The following is a 19180-nucleotide window of genomic DNA, read 5'->3' as shown; positions in this document are numbered from 1 at the left end:
GATTAGCGTCCAGTCTTTGGGATTGTTCCTGCCTTGCTCCCTATGCTTGCTGGGATAGGCTCCAGCCCCCATCCCCCTTGACCGCCTTGACATGTTAACAAGACTACAGTGGCTCACCAGTATGTGTTTTGACTACACATTTATTGTAGTCCACATAATGTGAATAGGTAGTAATGTTTACTGGCAGTGTCAGTGGCTTTAAAGTTTCTGTAAAGTTAAAAATCTTAGTGTTAGTTGTAATGTCCAAATATTGTCTTAGTTTTATCAGCATTTTTTTAAATATGGAAACATTTCAATTGGAGGAATATATTTATTTCTATACATAAAATTAGCTGAATGTGGTTTATGTCATCTTTGGAAGTGTAGCAGTAGATGATGTGGATAATATACTAACTTAACATCTATAAATGTGTTTTCTAGACAGTGGCTTATCAAATTGATTATTTTTCGGGATAAAATTTGTGAGGAGGTTGTCTGGATGGCATTCGATTGCTCAAAAGAAAAAGCATCACCAGTAAAGAGACTTGTGCTGCTATTGAGAACATGCACCTCCGAGCATTTGTGGGCAGCATTGATGTGTGTGTGTGTGTGTGTGTGTGTGTGTGTGTGTGTGTGTGTGTGACCTGGAAGTAAATTTCCACAGTGCATTAATTTCAACATCCCTGGAGGGTGGGCTGAATGTTGGCATACAGCGAGTGTAAGTCCTAACACTGCCTTGAAAGACTAGCTGTACAATAAACTGTTTTTTGCTTAATGATGTAGTTTATTCCGGTGACAACAGAGGGCATTCTGTAGTTGGCAGTTGTGGAACCTCTAACCATGAAGAGGGATTTGGAGCTTGGCCTGGATGTAATGCTAGAGTAAGAGCTTAAAGGCTGCTGTTGACCTGAATCCACTAAAGAACATGATAGAGTGTTTTTATGGCTGTCTGTCTTTATACTGATAGTCTAAGTTTGTTGGTAGTGATATGGTTGGTGCTGCTGCCTCGCAGTTTAAAATCCTGGTCCAGTCACTGTGTGCTTGTGTGGCGTTTTCTAATTCTCCAGATATTTCAGTGTTATCTCTACAGTATATCCCAAAGTAATACATTTTAGGTTAACTAGCGACTCTAAATAGGCCCAGTGTGAGCGAGGGTAGGCGTGTACGTAAGTTTGCATTGCATTGGACTGCTGTTGTGTCCTGTGTAAGTTAGCAATGATTATAAAAATTGAAGGCGTATATTTAAAGGTAAATCGTCATATTGTAGTGACTTTAAGTACGTAACTGAGCATTGCGTATAAAGTAGCTCTGGTGCGCTTCAAGATGTGTGCCAGGCATTTACCTGAGGATTTCAGACAGTGATACATGCTGACCTTATGACCTTAATGGGCCTTTCCCTTCTCTAGTTGTATTTCTCCAGATCTCATTTATTTCATTTGGAAGATTGTGAGTGTATTCTTCATGCATTTTTAAAAGGTTTCAGGCTTGCTGGATTTTTTTTAAATACAATTTTATAGCATTGTTTAATAGAATATTATGATCTTTTTAGAGCTCTGCATAGACATGAACAAAATGACTTCTTCAGTTTTTATGTAGCTTGTACTGAAGGTGGCTTCTCGCACTGCAGAGGCCATTGAATACATTCTTTCCTAGATACCATCAGATGTTTTCTTGTTGTGTTGTATTTTGTAACTTTTTTATATAAGTTTGAGATGAAAAGTAAGGGCCATCTTTTTAAGAACCCACAATAATAATGGGTTACCTACATTTATTGTGCTATTTATTTACATTTGCTTAGTTGACTCTCATCTTACTAATTATAAGTCAATACAATAATAATTTTATTTCTAAATTTCAAGGAGGAGCAAGTTGACTGACTTGCATAAATTTATACAGTGGGTGAAGGGTGAAGACAGATGTGGCGCCTTTTGTATTTGTCCGTGCCATGGCCCTTTACCTCAAGTGTCACAAGGTGATTGTAGTAGAATTGGTTGAATTTGAAATTGCTTGGATTTTCAAGTATAATTTGTGACATATATTGAATTAAATACCACTTATATTCAAGTTATTTTGGATAAAATCTCAATTTTCTTACATCTTTGGAATTTTTAAACAAGACCGGGCCAGCATTCCTCAGCACTTGAAAACCTGCAGGAACTTGTCATGTTTTTTGTCATTTCATAAGCTGTTGGGAAACTACGCATAGAACAAAAGTTGTATAATATCTGATAAGGTTTCTGGGTGTGTCGGTGTATGTAGTAATGCCACAAAAAGAGTTTTCATTAGGTATGTGTATCCCTGTATTTGTTCATGTTGCTATTCACATGCATATTCTGTGACGTGAAGTGATACCAAATAAAGAGCGAGTCTGCCTTGAATCTAATATCTCAAGAGTATACTTGGGTTTTCTGGGTTCATATTTTCTTTAATAATTTGCTCTAGCTCCACAGTTAAAACCAGTCTCTCACGGTGATCTTTTACTTAATTTGTGTTTCTAGAACCAACAGTTCTTAGGGTGGGGGGTGTTGGGGGAAGAAGTTCTTACTGTTGTTTAGTACAAAGCCTAATATGATACCCATGGTATTAATGGAGTAACTTTACTTCTTTCAAGGTAATGAATTCATTTTAGTTCTGACCTTGTTTTTGGTATCCAAATAGAAGAGTGTGGTATATACAGTGCATCCAGAAAGTATTCACAGCGCATCACATTTTCCACATTTTGTTATGTTAAAGCCTTATTCCAAAAATGGATTTTTCTCAGAATTCTGCACACAACACCCCATAATGACAACATGAAATAAGTTTACTTGAGGTTTTTGCAAATTTATTAAAAATAAAAAAACTGAGAAATCACATGTACATAAGTCCTAACAGCCTTTGCTCAATACTTTGTCGATGCACCTTTGGCAGCCATTACAGCCTCAAGTCTTTTTGAATATGATGCCACAAGCTTGGCACACCTATCCTTGACCAGTTTCGCCCATTCCTCTTTGCAGCACCTCTCAAGCTCTATCAGGTGGGATGGGAAGCGTCAGTGCACAGCCATTTTAAGATCTCTCCAGAGATGTTCAATCAGATTCAAGTCTTGGCTCTGGCTCGGCCACTCAAGGACATTCACAGAGTTGTCCTGAAGTCACTCCTTTGATATCTTGGCTGTGTGCTTAGGGTCGTTCTGCTGAAAGATGAACCATCGCCTCAGTCTGAGGTCAAGAGCGCTCTGGAGCAGGTTTTCATCCAGGATGTCTCTGTACATTGCTGCAGTCATCTTTCCCTTTATCCTGACTAGTCTCCCAGTTCCTGCTGCTGTAAAACATCCCCACAGCATGATGCTGCCACCACCATGCTTCACTGTAGGGATGGTATTGGCCTGGTGATGATCGGTGCCTGGTTTCCTCCAAACGTGACGCCTGGCGTTCACACCAAAGAGTTCAATCTTTGTCTCATCAGACCAGAGAATTTTGTTTCTCATGTTCTGAGAGTCCTTCAGGTGCCTTTTGGCAAACTCCAGGTGGGCTGCCATGTGCCTTTTACAAAGAAGTGGCTTCCATCTGGCCACTCTACCATACAGGCCTGATTGGTGGATTGCTGCAGAGATGGTTGTCCTTCTGGAAGTTTCTCCTCTCTCCACAGAGGACCTCTGGAGCTCTGACAGAGTGACCATCGGGTTCTCGGTCACCTCCCTGGCTAAAGCCCTTCTCCCCCGATCGCTCAGTTTAGATGGCCGGCCAGCTCCAGGATGTCCTGGTGGTTTCAAACTTCTTCCACTTACAGATGATGGAGGCCACTGTGCTCATTGGGACCTTCAAAGCAGCAGAAATTTTTCTGTAACCTTCCCCATATTTGTGCCTCGAGACAATCCTGTCTCGGAGGTCTACAGACAATTCTTTTGACTTCATGCTTGGTTTGTGCTCCGACATGAACTGTTAACTGTGGGACCTTATATAGACAGGTGTGTGCCTTTCCAAATCATGTCCAATCAACTGAATGTACCACAGGTGGACTCCAATTAAGCTGCAGAAACATCTCAAGGATGATCAGGGGAAACAGGATGTACATGAGCTCAATTTTGAGCTTCATGGCAAAGGCTGTGAATACTTATGTACATGTGCTTTCTCAAACATTTTTCACGATGTCCTTATGGGGTGTTGTGTGTAAAATTCTGAGGAAAAAAATTAATTTAATCCCTTTTGGAATAAGGCTGTAACATAACAAAATGTGAAAAAAGTGATGCGCTGTGAATACTTTCCAGATGCACTGTAATTTATAAAGATGAAGTGTGTTTTTGTTTGTCCACTGTGCTACTCCACACTGTTGACCCCGTCTCTGCCCAGTTTTGCAGACGCCACTTTTGTAAACACCACAGCCAATGTTTCATTCTTAAATTTAGTTGGTGCCCTCACCCCTGCTCATAAATAATCTAACAGTGCTCCCCTTTTGAGCTACAATAGTATTCAGTATAATAATGAGAATTTGTGCAGTGTTTCCATGTATCCTTTGTGCCATTTTCTTTCCCGTGGCCCGTCACATTAATGAGAGTAATGCTTTATGCTATTATTTTGTTCACATTGTATGCAGTTCATGAATATTTGAATGAGCACTGAAGTGGTTCATATGCCTTCCAGTTTGCCATTTCAGCATTTCAGTGATGCTGTTTGTACACTAAGAAGATTCCTAAATGGACAAAAATAGTCATTTTGTTTCAAAGTAAAACAATCAAAACCAAAGCTTGTCTTTAGTGAACCCACAATGATATGCCGTAGCTCTTCCCAGCCTGGAATATTTAAATTATGGTTCCAAGTGTTTTTGTGACCTTGCAGTGTTTTTGTTGCTTCTCATATTTGTTTTGCCTTTCAGCATACAACAGGATAAGAGATCTCTGCAGCAGACATTGTCCTGTTCAGACAAGGTAAGGTAATGTACTTGTTTTTACCAACGGTTTCTGTAGATGTTGGTGCAGTTCCAAGTATCTTTTAGAAAATGGTGTTTCTATAAGGACAAGATGGTGTGTATGTGCACTGTTTACATCCATCCATCCATTATCCAACCCGCTGTATCCTAACTACAGGGTAACGGGGGGTCTGCTGGAGCCAATCCCAGCCAACAGAGGGTGCAAGGCAGGAAATGAACCCCGGGCAGAGTGCCAGCCCACCGCAGTGCACAAACACACACGTACACCAAGCACACACTAGGGACAACCCGGGTCTCCTAACTGCGAGGCAGCAGCGCTACCCACTGTGCCACCGTGCCATCCCACTGTTTACATAGTGTTATTAAAAAAGCAATGCTAAAGTGCACATTTGTCTTTTTCCTGTGTGTTTTATACTAATTAATTAAAGCCTTTTGGTGCATAGTCATAATTTTGAAATTTGCAAGCTGTCACTTTTTTAAAGTAGTAGTAGTAGTACTTGCGCAGAGTATGTGAAATCCTTACTTGCATGCTCAGCCAATATGCATTATGTTGCCACTGTCTGGCACCACAATAAACGAAAATGTATCAAAATAATATTTGAATATAACAGAGTCCACAAAAATAGTTGTGATGGAATGATTGGACAATTATTCACTCGTGATGATTGCAGTGATACACAAAGCAAATTATGCCGGACTATACTTGAGCAGCTTCATTGAGCATTTAAATCCGTGCAAGGCAGAACTGTTTAAAACAGAAAATGGCACGTCTTTGGTTTAAAACCAGTTAAACTTCAGAATAAAAAAGGCAATGTATGTTGGGGTGCGAAACAAAGCAGATAATTGTCCCCTTGTAAGGAGATTACTGGAATACCTTTTTTTTTTTTTTTTTTCCGGAATAGGCTGATACTCATTTTATCCTTCAGCCTTAAATCAGTGATGGGTAGTGTACCAAGGCACTGCTAGAGACTGTAGCTGTCTACCTGTCTCTAGTCATTTTTTATGAAAGCAATCCATTGTCCTTTTTGTCAGCTTCTTATTAAAGTATTTAGTGCAAGACCTCTTTGAACTTAATATGCCATAATCCTGTACACAAGGTCCGGCTGCCTCCATTCTTTGTAGCACGCTAACAGGGGGAGTGAAAATGTGCTTGCTAGAGATGCTGGGTATATTGGGAGAAGGATGCTAAGGATAGAGCTGCCAGGGAAGAGAAAAAGAGGAAGGGCTAAGAGGAGGTTTATGGATGTGGTTAGAGAGGACATGCAGGTGATGGGTGCAACAGAACAAGATGTAGAGGACAGAAAGATATGGAAGAAGATGATCCGCTGTGGCAACCCCTAATGGGAGCAGCCGAAAGAAGAAGAAGAGTTTTAAAGCAAGTGATGTGTGTGAGTGTGGAGGCACAAGTTTGCGCTCTCACAGTTCAGATGACCCAGGAGCAAAGTCGTGACTCTTGCATGTAAATGTGGCCCTGTGGGGGTTCACTTTCAAAGGGATGCTAATACTACGCCTGTAAGTTTATATTAGTGTGAACTTAAAGTATATTGTGTTTCTTGTTTTCATCTGAAGAAACCATCCTAGATATTTTTTATAAATTTGTAAATACACAGGAAAAATAATTGTATGTAAAGATCCCCACATAGGAGAGGCCTTAAGCAGTGAAGAGAGCAGAGATAAACTGTTTCAGCAGGAATCTGGCAGATTGCCTCCCTGTAGCCTGTCTGTTTAGGAGCAATGCCTAATTGGTACAGACAAGTAACAACAAAAAAATAAAATTATGCAGAGAGAAAACAACACGCTGTGTGTTTGAAAACAAGCTAACACACCAGAAAACGCGACAAGAAGTTGAACACAAATAGCAGTGTAAGAGAAGAATGGAAGGAAAGCTCATCTGCCATTATGTTCTTGGGAAGTGGGGATGCCTGTGAGGACATTTTGTTTTCCTTTTTCTAATAGGTGGCTAGGGATTCATGAAATAAAAAAAAAAGAAACAAAACAAAAACTTTGAAATAAGGATCTGCCTGAGTAACTGGTGGTTTTCAAAACCCACCCAGAGTGGAACTTAAGGCTGCATCATAGTGTGGTCCTCGCCTTCATCATTACTGCCTCTGTGCTCCACTGATGTGTTTTGTTTCTTCCTAATGGCCGTGCCTCACAAATCCAGAGCCTCCATTTAGATCCTAACCCCCTTGGTGTCTGCATGGGGTTTGAATATTATCCTAATTTCTATTTGGGATTTTCTCCTGTTTGTTAATTTTTTTTTTCTCCCAAATTTTAAAGATTAGGTTCTTTGGCGACTCTAAATTGGCCAAGTGATTGGTGGGGTATGTGAGTCCACCCAGCTGTTTCCTGACATGTTGTTTTTTTTTCCTTGGTTACTTGTCATTATGGTATACCAGCATGGAAAAAAGTGACATGTCAGGGAAGTAATTTAGGATTTGTCTTTCTCATGTTCGGTACCTGTTCGCTCAGAGTCAGTTTTGTGAGTATTTTGGAATTATCCATGGGTGCAAGGCAGGAACAAGCCCGGGTAAAATTTCAGGATCATGTGGTGTGAGGGCTAAGACACTGGAGGTTAAAGTACAAGGTTGCCAGTTCAGTCCCTTCCTCTGACACATTATGACACTAAGCGAGTCACACAACCTGGCAGTACTCAAGTTGAAAAAATATAAAGTCCAGTCTTATAGTGTGCCATTATAAAAGCATGTACTATACCTATAATAATAAAAATAAAAGATGCCAGCTGACGTACTTGCCATTTTGCTGTGGGCCAATTTGAATTGCATTTACTAAGTGGTATTAGAACAGCTCTGCAGTTAGGAGTCCTCCCTGCGTGGAGTTTGCATGTTCTCCCCATGTCTGCGTGGGTTTCCTCCGGGCGCTCCGGTTTCCTCCCACAGTCCAAAGACATGCAGGTTAGGTGGATTGGCGATTCTAAATTGTCCCGTGTGTGTGTGTGCCCTGTGGTGGGCTGGCACCCTGCCCACGGTTTGTTTCCTGCCTTGCGCCCTGTGTTGGCTGGGATTGGCTCCAGCAGACCCCCGTGACCCTGTGTTCGGATTCAGTGGGTTGGAAAATGGATGGATGGATGATGTGAACAGGCCATGCCTTCATATATGGTACAAGTACTGAGGCAGGAAACAAAATGCATATTTAGCAGTCCAGTCCAGATGGGGTCCCTTTGTGTGTTAATTTGCATAAATGCTAGACGGTACTCTGATATTAATAATGAGATAATCTGCCACTTGTTCAAGGAACAATAGACGCATATGGTGAATAAAGAAGTGTAATGAGAGTAACAAATGTGAGGCTTTCTTTTCTATAATCCACTATGATCTTCTTTTTCTTTATAATGATACAAGAAGAAAGCCTTGATGTGTCAGGCCATTGATTTCGAAACTGGTTGGTGCTTTGGCCATTCATTTCACACAAGCAGTTTAACGTAATGCCATGAAATCTTATTAATTAAAATACATTTATGTGGTCAAATGTGTGTTATGTGTTAGAGAGCACACTGAGTAAGAAGACCAGCAGCTCAGTAAATGATGTGTCACACACGTGCGAGTAGGAGGCAGCGAAAGGGTCTGAGTAAGTGTAATAAAACATCTGACCGGGGGACAGCGGAGTACGCTGACTGTCTTTGTCAGTTCCTTACAGACTTTTCCCGGGAAATCCTGCAAGGTTCCGACACCCACTTTCGAAGCCGGCCCCTTTGATGACATCACGTCCGAAGCCGGCCCCTTTGATGATGTCAGTTCCTCTCCAGACCTTTAAAGCCTTCATCTTGGGCTACTATAACCAGTTCTGCTGTGGACTCTGTTCTATGCACATCCTGCTTCAAATACATAAACTTTTGCAGCTGGGAAAAACAATATATGGGTGGCTGCCCCAAACCTTTATGATGTCTTTGGCATATTTTTATCACAGATGTTTGCACCTTAGTGTCCTCCTCCTCCTCGCTTTTGAATTTTCTATTTTTTAGTGTAAAAAAGAGCAAAGCCTCAACCAGTCATTTTAAGCACACGTCACATTTACAGTCCCCTCTGGAAGTATTGGAACAGTTTGGCCAATTCATCTGTTTCTGCTATACACTGAAGGTACTTTGGTTTGAGATCAAAAGATGATTATGAGAGGACGAGCTCTGAATTTCACATTTTATTTCCTGGCATTGATAATTTAGCCTTGTTAAACAATATAAAACGCAGCACCTTTTGTAGCAGACCACCCTGTGTTTTTATGTACAGGAACATGTGACTGACAGATGTTTTCTTGTTCCCCTGGTGTGTCCTGTTAGTAAATAGCTGTAAACTTGGACTCTTGGTTTTAGCCTTGACATTTCTTTGTGAAGATTGCATTTGTTGTTAAAAAGGATAAACCAACATGAAATCCAGAGAGTTGTCTATGGGAGAAAAGAAAGTCATTTTAAAGCTGGGATATAAAGGAAAATCAGTCCAAGACATTGTACAAATACAACAATTGCCAGTACAACCATCTGGAGTGTTCTGAAAAAGAAGAAACTGCTGGTGGACAGAGCAACGGACATCTAACGCGTCAGCAAAGGAGAACAGCAGCAGCAGCTGATCATAGAAACATTGTGAGAGCTGTGAGGAAAAAAACCAAAAATAACTGTCCGTGACATCAACAACCTCCATAAGGCAGGGGTGAAGGTGTCACAATACACCATTTGAAGAAGACTTTGAGATCAGAAATAGAGAGTCCATATACCACAAGAGGCAAACCACTTATCAGTAGAATGAACTGAAAAACAAGACTGGATTTTCCAAAAATTACAGAGATAACCCACAAATGTCCTAGAACAAAGTTTTATGGACTGATGATGGTCAAGACTAACCTCTACCAAAGTGATGGAAAGGCCAAAGAGTGGGGGAAGACCGGTTCTGTGCATGATCCAAAATGTCTGTCTAGCACAGTGGAGGTTGTGTCACGACTTAGGCTTGCTTGCATGGCTGCTTCTGGAATAGGCTCGCTGATCTAACTCCTAATGAATGAATGAATTCAGAAGTCTACAGAAACATTATGTCTGCCCATTTACAGAGAAATGCATTGAAACTAATTGGTTGGAACGTCGTCATTCAGCAAGACAATGAATGACCCCAAACACACGGCCAGTGCCAGCTTCATCAGGTGGGAAAAGTGGAAGGTTTCAGACTGGCCAGGCCAGTCGCCAGAGATTAACCCAACTGAGCATGAAGAGGAGATTGAAGGGGGGGTAAAAAAAAAAAACACAACTCCTCCTGAAACAAACAATTACTGAAAGAGGCTGCGTTAAGAGCCTGGAAATGCAGAATAAATGAAGGAACCAACCATTGGGTTTTGTTGCTGAGTCAGAGGCTTGAGCCAGTTATTGAAAGCAAGGGATATGCAACCAAATATTAAGTGCTGTCTACTTTAAGACTATCTGTTCCTATACTTTTGCTTGCCTACAAATGAAGTATTCTGCTACAAAAGCTGCTATGTTCTATGTTGGTTTAACACATCTCTGTGACAGTACAGGAAATAAAACCTTTAATCCCAAACCCAGACGTTTTCAGTGTATAGCAAAAACAAATGAATTGGCCTTGCCATTCCAATACTTTTGAAGTAGTCTTGTATGTATAAATATGTTTCTAGTTTGGTGGTCTATTGAGACTTTATACTGTACATAGGACTGTACTGCCACAGAGGAACCCCTGGACCACATGGGAAAAGTCATTTTGTTGTTGGCTATATAAAAGCATTTTGAAGTGCAGACTACAGTATATCGATTTGTACATTTTAATTGTTTGACAATCCACTGTGCAGGTTCTTAGATTTACCTCAAAAGGGCCTGTAGAGACAATTTTCATTCCAGCCAATTTTCTAATCAATTCCTGGCTTCATTGAAATACTATATAAATTGTACATGATATATGCAAACTGCTTACCGTATATACTCACGTTTTAAGTTCTCCCGTGAATAAGCTGGGACTTAATTTTACCGTATAATTTCTTGTATTTTATAATGTCAGTCGTATAAGTCGAATGCGGAAAATGCACGCTATTAGTCCACTAGATTATGACATGCTAACGTCCACCTGAGAGAGTGACCACGGAGCACACAGCCTTTTTTTCCTATGTATTGTGCCTACGTGACCACATGGTAATGCCCGAACTATTTGCACTGTTTTGTGTGTCTCACACCCTCATACACCTTTATCATTAGAGCATCCCTAATCTACAATGGAGTGTTCAATCAGAAGATATTATGAAGCTGGTTTTAAATTACAGGACATTGAAGTAGCAAAACAAATTGGTAACTGCACTGCTGCAACAAAACTTGATGCGTCTGAGAAAGTGACGAGAGATTGAGCAAGAAGATGTTAAAAAAAAAAATACAAAATTTAAGTGTCGTAGTTTTGAATGGGCGTATAAGTCGGGGTCTGATTTTATGATTGAGTTTTTGGGTTTCAAGACCCGACTTATACATGAGTATATATGGGACTTTTAAATTGCAATTCTGAAAATTAGACCTCCTATGAACAAATCTGTAATGATTACTTGAAACTAAGTGTGTAGGCAAACATGAAATAACTATTAGCTATATAATTAAACAGAGTGATCACTCTCATGTATTACAACAAAAATTCACATTTTTTTAAATTAAATTTTACAATGTTGAGTATGTGTAGCTTTGAAGAAAATAAAAAAAATATTTTAATTAGAAGTGTAAGATCTATAACTGGATTTATTAGGTGTTTCAAAGTAGGAAAACTGTTCTGACTGGCTCAAAGATCTCAAGAGGAATTCAAATTTAGTTCTGTTTTTCCCAGTTGGATTAAAAGATTTTATCAATTTTTTTCCAATTTAGGAAAACAGAGGAATACAGAGGATACAGAGGAAGAGGATTGCAAAGAAGAAGTGAGATAGTCAGAGAGATGCAGAAACTAGACAAGAGTACAAGGAGATAAGGCGCAAGGTGAAGAGAGAGGTGGCGAAGGCTAAAGAAAAGGCGTATGATGAGTTATATGAGAGGTTGGACACAAAGGAGGGAGAAAAGGACCTGTACCGACTGGCTAGACAGAGGGACCGAACTGGGAAAGGTGTGCAACAGGTTAGGGTGATAAAGATGGAAACATACCCGCAAGCAAGGAGAGTGTGTTGAGCAGAAGGAAAGAGTACTTTAAAAGGCTGATGAATGAAGAGAACGTGAGAGAGAAGAGGTTATATGATGTGGAGACAGTGAATCAGGAAGTGCAACAGATTAGCAAGGAGGAAGTAAGGACAGCTATGAAGAGGATGAAGAATGGAAAGGCCGTTGGTCCAGATGACCTACCTGTAGAAGCATGGAGGTGTTTAGGAGAGATGGCAGTGGAGTTTTTAACCAGATTGTTTAATGGAATCTTGGAAAGTGAGAGGATACCTGATGAGTGGAGAAAAGGTCTAATGGTGCCGATATTTAAGAATAAGGGGGATGTGCAGGACTGTAGTAACTACAAGTGGTTAAAATTGATGAGCCACAGAATGAAGTTATGGGAAAGAGTAGTGGAAGCTAGGTGATAATTAGTTAGCAGCAATATGGTTTCATGCCAAGAAAGAGCACCACAGATGCAATGTTTGCTCTGAGGATGTTGATGGAGAAGTTTAGAGAAGGCCAGAAGAAGTTGCATTGCATGTGGTGAGAGAGGACATGCAGGTGATGGGTGTGTAACAAAACAAGATGCAGAGGACAGAAAGATATGGAAGAAGATGATCCGCGGTGGCAACCCCTAACGGGAGCAGCCAAAAGAAGAAGAGGATCTAAACCAACTTCACCAGGATTTAGGAGGACTCATGAGCTGTCCTAACTTGTTAGGAGCTGAGAGAAGATGGCGTTCAAGGCAGAGATTGGCATCCTAGGATAGGCTGAATGTTTTGGAAATGTTGGACAACTATTAACTTGTGAAAAGATCTGTTTCACTGAGATGGAATAACATTTGTTGCAAATCTTGAACATTACTTGATCGCTCCATGTATGTAAAAAAGCCACGCACTGCTTATCAAAATGGAAGTGTTGCTAACGTTACATGTAGAATTCAGCTTTGCAACAGCAATGATTTGGGTGTGTCACAACCAACCATTTCTCGAATTTTGCACCAAACTTTTTACACTCTTACAGGTAATGTGAGGTAATGTGCAGATTAATACATTTCGACATTTGTAGATGAGCATGCATATGAGAATTGCAACCAACAGTATCCATACACGGAGGGTCATGGATGCAAAACTTAGTGGTAGTACCCAGCACGTCACCCTGAAGTTAAGTTGGCCTGGGTGGGTGATTTGACACATGGGTACGCAGAGTTTTGCATTTCATGAACCCCTCCAACATTCATTTTACACTTTGCTAGCCTGGAAAGGTACAAGAAGGCAGGCAGAGACTCCCAGGGGTTTGAATAAATAGAACCACCCCTGGAAGATGGGGATGGAGGCTGGGACCACAGAGAGAGACATGGCACGGCACATTGGAATGGGAATGTGACTTGTAGCCATGGCTTGTTTCATTATAACAGTTACTGTGCTTTACGAGGTGTTTCCCATGGCCTTAGCAGTGGAAAGATGAATCTTTTGAAAGTACAAACATCCCTGTTATTAGGTGTGTGTATCTCACCTTTTCCATCTCAGTGCTCATGAGGTTTTTTTAATAATGCTGTTGCAACTCAACAATTACATGCAACTTAGCACAAAATCCTATCTTAATATGTTTTCCTCCTTCTATTAATATTCTTATTAGTATTTTTGTGGTGAAGCCTTAGCGTTAGTATCAGAAAAGTTCAAAATGTCATCATGAGTACAGCTTGGGTTGCTGTAAAATCGTGATGCAGTTTATTCTGAAATGTAAAATCGTACTCCTTGCTGGGACTGGGTGTAGGTCGCTTCATAACTACTCTGGGGGCGCAGGACAAATTCTTATCCAAGTCTGATGTTTAGTACATTTCCTAGGAGTACGGTAATTCTGAGATGCTTGATAAATACAGGTCCTGGTCTCTGAAGAAGACAATGATCCAGGACTAGGGACCCCCAGTTTGGAAAGAGAGTGAGTTCAGACATTTATCTGTTTTTTTTTTTTTATTTAATAAATAATCCTCAGAAATATGGAATTGATTGAATGGCCTGCACCTATGGAGTTTAGGATGAACCTTAGCCGATACTTTGAGCTGCTTGTAAGTTTAAACCTCAGGTCTACTGTGGTCTTTGCACATGTACAGGGAGCTACTATGCCTGCTATATTATTTCATTCTTCTGTAGTCCTGCATTGTAATACTTTTATGTATCCTAAATATGGAGTTTCAGTGCTGTTATGTTTCAATTGCACAAAGTAAGCCGGTGACGCGCAGTTAAGTATGTTTGTGTGCAGCGGTGCCACGATTACATGCAACATCCTGTTTTTATCAAGTACACGGCAGAGTCAGATGACAAACCCATCTCCCACAGCTCCGACTAACCCCTGAAGCAGACACTATGGCCTTCAGGAAGCTAAAACAAACAAAAAAGAACAGGTAAACAGAATGTACAATGATTTAAACACTTTGGTTTATTTATTTATTTATTTGTGTGCAGAAACTCCCTGCCTTTTTTTTACATCCTGTAGTCCTCTGGGCAAAAGTTTGAAATGAAACTGAGGAGTTGAGTGTGGAGGGCAGACAATTTGCGCTTGCTGTCTTAACACTCTGTCGGACTGAGTCAGATGTGTGGAGTCACCAGCACGCCTCGTTTCTTTGACACCCCTGACCCTGGACTGGTGTACACCAAGGGGTGCTTTTAGGAGTTGCAGATATCAGGGTCCTAGTCCCCGTTGTGATTTTTGTGCAGAGTCTTATTCTACAAAAATCAAAGACTGGGGGTGGAGATTTGGGGTCTTGCGGTCGCCCCTGGGCTTTCATGCAATTATCAGAGACAGAGTGCTGTTATTCTTGTACATTCCCAAAAAAAAAAAAATCGGGTGCTTCAGCTTCTGATGCCCCCCCCCACCCCAACTCCCCTTCCTCTCACCCTCAACTCCTGACACCTCTGATGCACAACCTAGACAAGGCACCTTAAATTAGGGTCCCACAGGGCTGAAGCAGCTGCAAGTTTTCGCACCAAACAGTTTCGCCATGGAGTTAGAAGTCAGGTAATAAAACTTGCTATTTAATTATGTGCCGTGTTATTGCTTTCATTTTTACAACACCTATCTTTATCGCACTGTACATTTTTTTTATTATCCATGTGTTTTGCGGTTTGGATCAGATTTGTAACTCTTTGTCCTCTTCTTCTCCCTCATTTATTTCCTAACATTTTATTAACACAGACACTGTACTTCATGATGTCTACACCCAGATGTTAGCTGGAGAGCTGGTGCTCCCTTTGTCATTATTAAGTGATGGCTGGTTAAGAAAACGGGCAACAATTCAAACACTAATGTAGCTAAAATGAAACTAAAAGAAGCAATTAAGGGCACTGAATTGTAACATGCAGGTTAACTAAATCTAAGTCCAAAAATAAAGTATCGATTTAATGGTGAATAAACTTGTTCTAATTAAATAATGAGTTAAAAGCAAAAACCTGCAGCCACTGAATCCCTCCAGGACTGTAAGTGAGTAGTCCTGCACTATTCTCTGATTTGCCCTGCTTGCCTGACTGGTGTTTCTGAGCCAACTCTATTGTGCCTCAACAGTTTATAATCTTATTATAGAGCTTGGCCATTTGTCCAATCAGCACCTTTGTTTTCTTATGTAGCCCACCTGTGCGAGATACTTCTGGTGGACCAAATAACTACTTGTCCTAAACACTAAGGACTGGTGCAGGTTGTGCATTCCATGTGTAAATGTCAGTTCGAATGAGGCTGCCGGCCAGCACAATCCCTCCAGATTAGACCACAGTGGATTCTCTCTCTGGTTTAAGGCCGATGGAAGCAAATGATGAGCAAGCAGTGATGAGCTGAGAGGTGCCAAAGCACGACACAAGACAAAAATAGCAGCAAATCTCAGCTGAGACCTTGCTCCTTCAGAACCTGAATTTGTTTTGAACGAGTACATTGCACAATCGGACCCCTCCAAAAACATTAACACTTTGAAAACAGCAACCATGATACAAAAGCAAGCACGTTTATAAGTCAAAAGGAATAAATTAAAAAGAAAGACATACGTATGTTGTGAGGCCTCATGATAATGCGGGACTGTAACTTAAGTGATACTACACAACGTATCTGTAGACTTTTGTGTAAAAAGTACACAAATGTGTTGTGTTTAGGATTTTCTCCATTAAGAAGTAAAGAAAGAGAGACCTGCCGTGAATACTTGTAGTGGTTTACAAGCAGCTCTTTTGTTGAGCATCACCCAGCTGGAGATGTGCACCGTTTGGAAAGCTCACGCATTCTGCGCTTTCTCTAGAATCAATCAGGGCTTTGTTTCTAATTCAGCCCCCCATCCCGTGTTTGAAAACGTAGGGAGGGGTTTAGAAGGACTTCTAAATGGGGGGCACTCTCACAGTTGTGGTGCTGGCCTCTTTCTAAAGCAATGGGTTTTTTTTTTTTTCCTTGGTTTTCAGAAATGCAAACATTTGCCTCTGCAGGCAACATTCAGTCAGGCTTCTGTCTGCTTTCACTTGCATTTGTCTTTGAATTTAGGCCTCACATTTATACTCCAAATACTTCACAGCATAACCAAGAAAGCTTTGTAACGAGTAGTGAAGCCTCAAGGGTGACTACATCGGTGCCATGTCTTGAATTTCCTAGTGAGATCTGATTCGTTGAGTTCAACATTGCTGGAAAGTAACCTTGATGTAGTGTAGCAGCCAGCATAAAGGCCTTCAACAGAGTCCTGCTGGTAAGAAGTGCCCATCTTCAGGATTTAATTGCACATGAAGTGGCTCAGTGTATTGTGTTACATACATGTACAGTACTTATACAGAATAAAAATGCACACTCTTCTCCGTGGAAAAGTGCAAGTCACACTTGCTTTGTGAAAAAGTCAAGAAGGCAGCATATGAAATTAAAAAGTTGACAAGTAAAGATCGCCTCCATGCAACTTTCCAAAACATCCAGCTAAGGCAGGCCCACCAGCATCTCAAACTCCTGCCAATCCAAGGAAAGGACAGAGGCACCCTGGAGTCCTCCCTCTGGACTGACTGCTTTCACACAGGTATCTGACCCTCCAGGCACTGCACTTGCTCCTCCAACACACGAGTCCGCTCATCGATGTCCTTTTGTTCTATTAACAAGGAGGCCTTCACCCTAACAAAACGCTTGAAGTCCTGGAGGCGCTGCTCGTCCAGATACTTTGAGAGAATTTCCAAAATGACCCTTTCCCTCCGGTCAAGATTATCTCTCAGATCCTTGGCGTCATCCCGCTGTCTGCAGAGAAGTTTGTGCCTTTCGTTCAAGGATTGCTGTAAAACAAAACAATATAAAAAGCCTTTAAAAAGTAAAATTACACAGAAAGGTTTGAATACCTTTCTCGTTCACGTCAAAGGTTTAAAGTGTAGGGATTTAATATATTATTATTTTGTAAAACCACCTTTTGCAGCAATACCAGCTTTTAAGGTTTTTCTCATAAGTGTACAGTAAGTGAGCTTTGCATGATTCAGCAGTGATGTTGGCTCATTCTGTCATTGTTCAGGTTAGTTGGGTGATGACATTCAAGCAGCACAATTGTCAAATAGTGCAACAGAATTCCAAGGCATGGCCGTTTCTTGGCAGTATCTGTGTAGCTTGAGGCTACACAGACCTTATTAGTTCAAGTTTTTTACCTTTCATCCACACTACCTTGGCATTTTCAACCCCCAAAAATGAAAACAGCTTTATATACGGTTTATAGAGCCACATACTCCTGAAAACACCGACTCAGTGTAATAATGTAGCGGGATGAAAACTCTGTTAGACTCTAATCATGCTGTAATTTGTTTGTGCTTATTATGTGATTGGTCACCCTTCAAGGAAGAAAACCATATTCCAACATGGTGGACGTGGATGAGATGCTTTGCATAACACTTGTTGTGTTACTTACTTGTACTGTATGCATCAAAGTTGTGTTTTGTACAGTTTGAATGATGCCTACGTGTGCAAAAGTCAAATAACTTACTATTCACTACAGTTTTACAATAAATTCCTTGGTTCCTGGCTACCATTTCTTTCACAATGTTTCCGCCGATGGGCACATGCACAGCATAGGCAAATGTCTACATCATGTGTGTTTTTGCTATGAGCAGAGATACTTTCATAAACAATGAGAAAACACTAGTTTGGACGGAGATCATTTAGGTTTCTTTTAAATGAAAATGCAGTAGTGTGGATGTAGCCCAAGTTTACTTGAACCAACAGTCCAAACTGGGACTGTCCCACAATCGTATATGGTTCTGTGCCATCTTCAAGTAATCCTATTTAATATTTTGTCCAAAATCTGCTAAATTTACTATCTCCTAATGGTAGATCATTTTGCAAGCTATGTTCTGAAACTTTTCAGGTCAGGAAGACTGAAGTTTTGAGATGAGGTACTGTTGTTGTACTCACTAATTATGAATCCAAAAAATGGTGAAGTCCTGCTCATTGATTAGAACATACAAGTAAGAATTTCACTGTACCCTGTGCGTGTTAACATGAAAGGAGTCCATACAGAGCATTAAGGTTGCTACTTTAAAATGAGTTCCAAGAATATGGGGGAACAGTTGGAATCTTATTATGGGTAAATTATACACAAATATTGGAATGCTATTCTTCCCAAAGAGAACCATAGATACGGCAAATAAATTACCAAGTACAGTCATGCGCTGACTTTGGGATCTGCCATTTGGATGTATGACATTTTGGAGGTTCGCAGGTCACTGCAGTTGAGGCTCTATGGGTCTGGTGTGGGTCACCAGTACACATACTTTAACTGCTGGTATGGAGTGGCACCAACCGATCTTCAAGTCGCAGCAGCCGCATGACTTGTCCATGTAAGGGAAGGCAGGACAGGCTGAATGCATAAAAAGTAGCCCTGGGGAGCAACACAAATCAAAATAAACCTTAAAGGGCCCGATTAATTACTGTTTATGAGATGTTTCTATCTTCATGATAGAAGGGAAAAGCACAAACTGTCTGTGCAGATTGGAAACAAAAAAAGTGTGCTAGCTGTGTGAAGTGTGACTTTTTAAAATAAATAAATAAGAACTGGCATGGCTAATCAGCGCCCTGTAAATTGGAACTCTGTGTGCACAATGATTTTTTTTTCCTCTTACATATTGCTAACTATTGGCCATTTGTTGGTTGCAGTGTCAACACTATAAGGAAGACAGATGAGATATTGCCATCTCTGCAGCT

General features: G+C 40.7%; 1 protein-coding gene across 2 annotated transcripts in view; it reads right to left on the bottom strand.

The window, feature by feature from the left end:
* Window positions 1–14414: 14414 nt before the first annotated feature.
* The window catches only part of shroom1 (shroom family member 1), an 83582-nt gene continuing 78816 nt past the window's right edge, over window positions 14415–19180 (bottom strand). For both annotated transcript variants that reach the window (XM_039775240.1, XM_039775241.1), the window contains exon 8: window positions 14415–17271. In XM_039775240.1, the coding sequence (XP_039631174.1) occupies window positions 17017–17271 (255 nt within the window). In that variant the 3' untranslated portion in view covers window positions 14415–17016. The remainder of the gene's footprint in view (window positions 17272–19180) is intronic.

This window comes from Polypterus senegalus, chromosome 13 (assembly GCF_016835505.1).
Source record: "Polypterus senegalus isolate Bchr_013 chromosome 13, ASM1683550v1, whole genome shotgun sequence".
Lineage (NCBI taxonomy): Eukaryota > Metazoa > Chordata > Cladistia > Polypteriformes > Polypteridae > Polypterus > Polypterus senegalus.
Note: the sequence above shows the minus strand (reverse complement) of the source record. Positions and strands in the feature narration are given on the sequence as shown.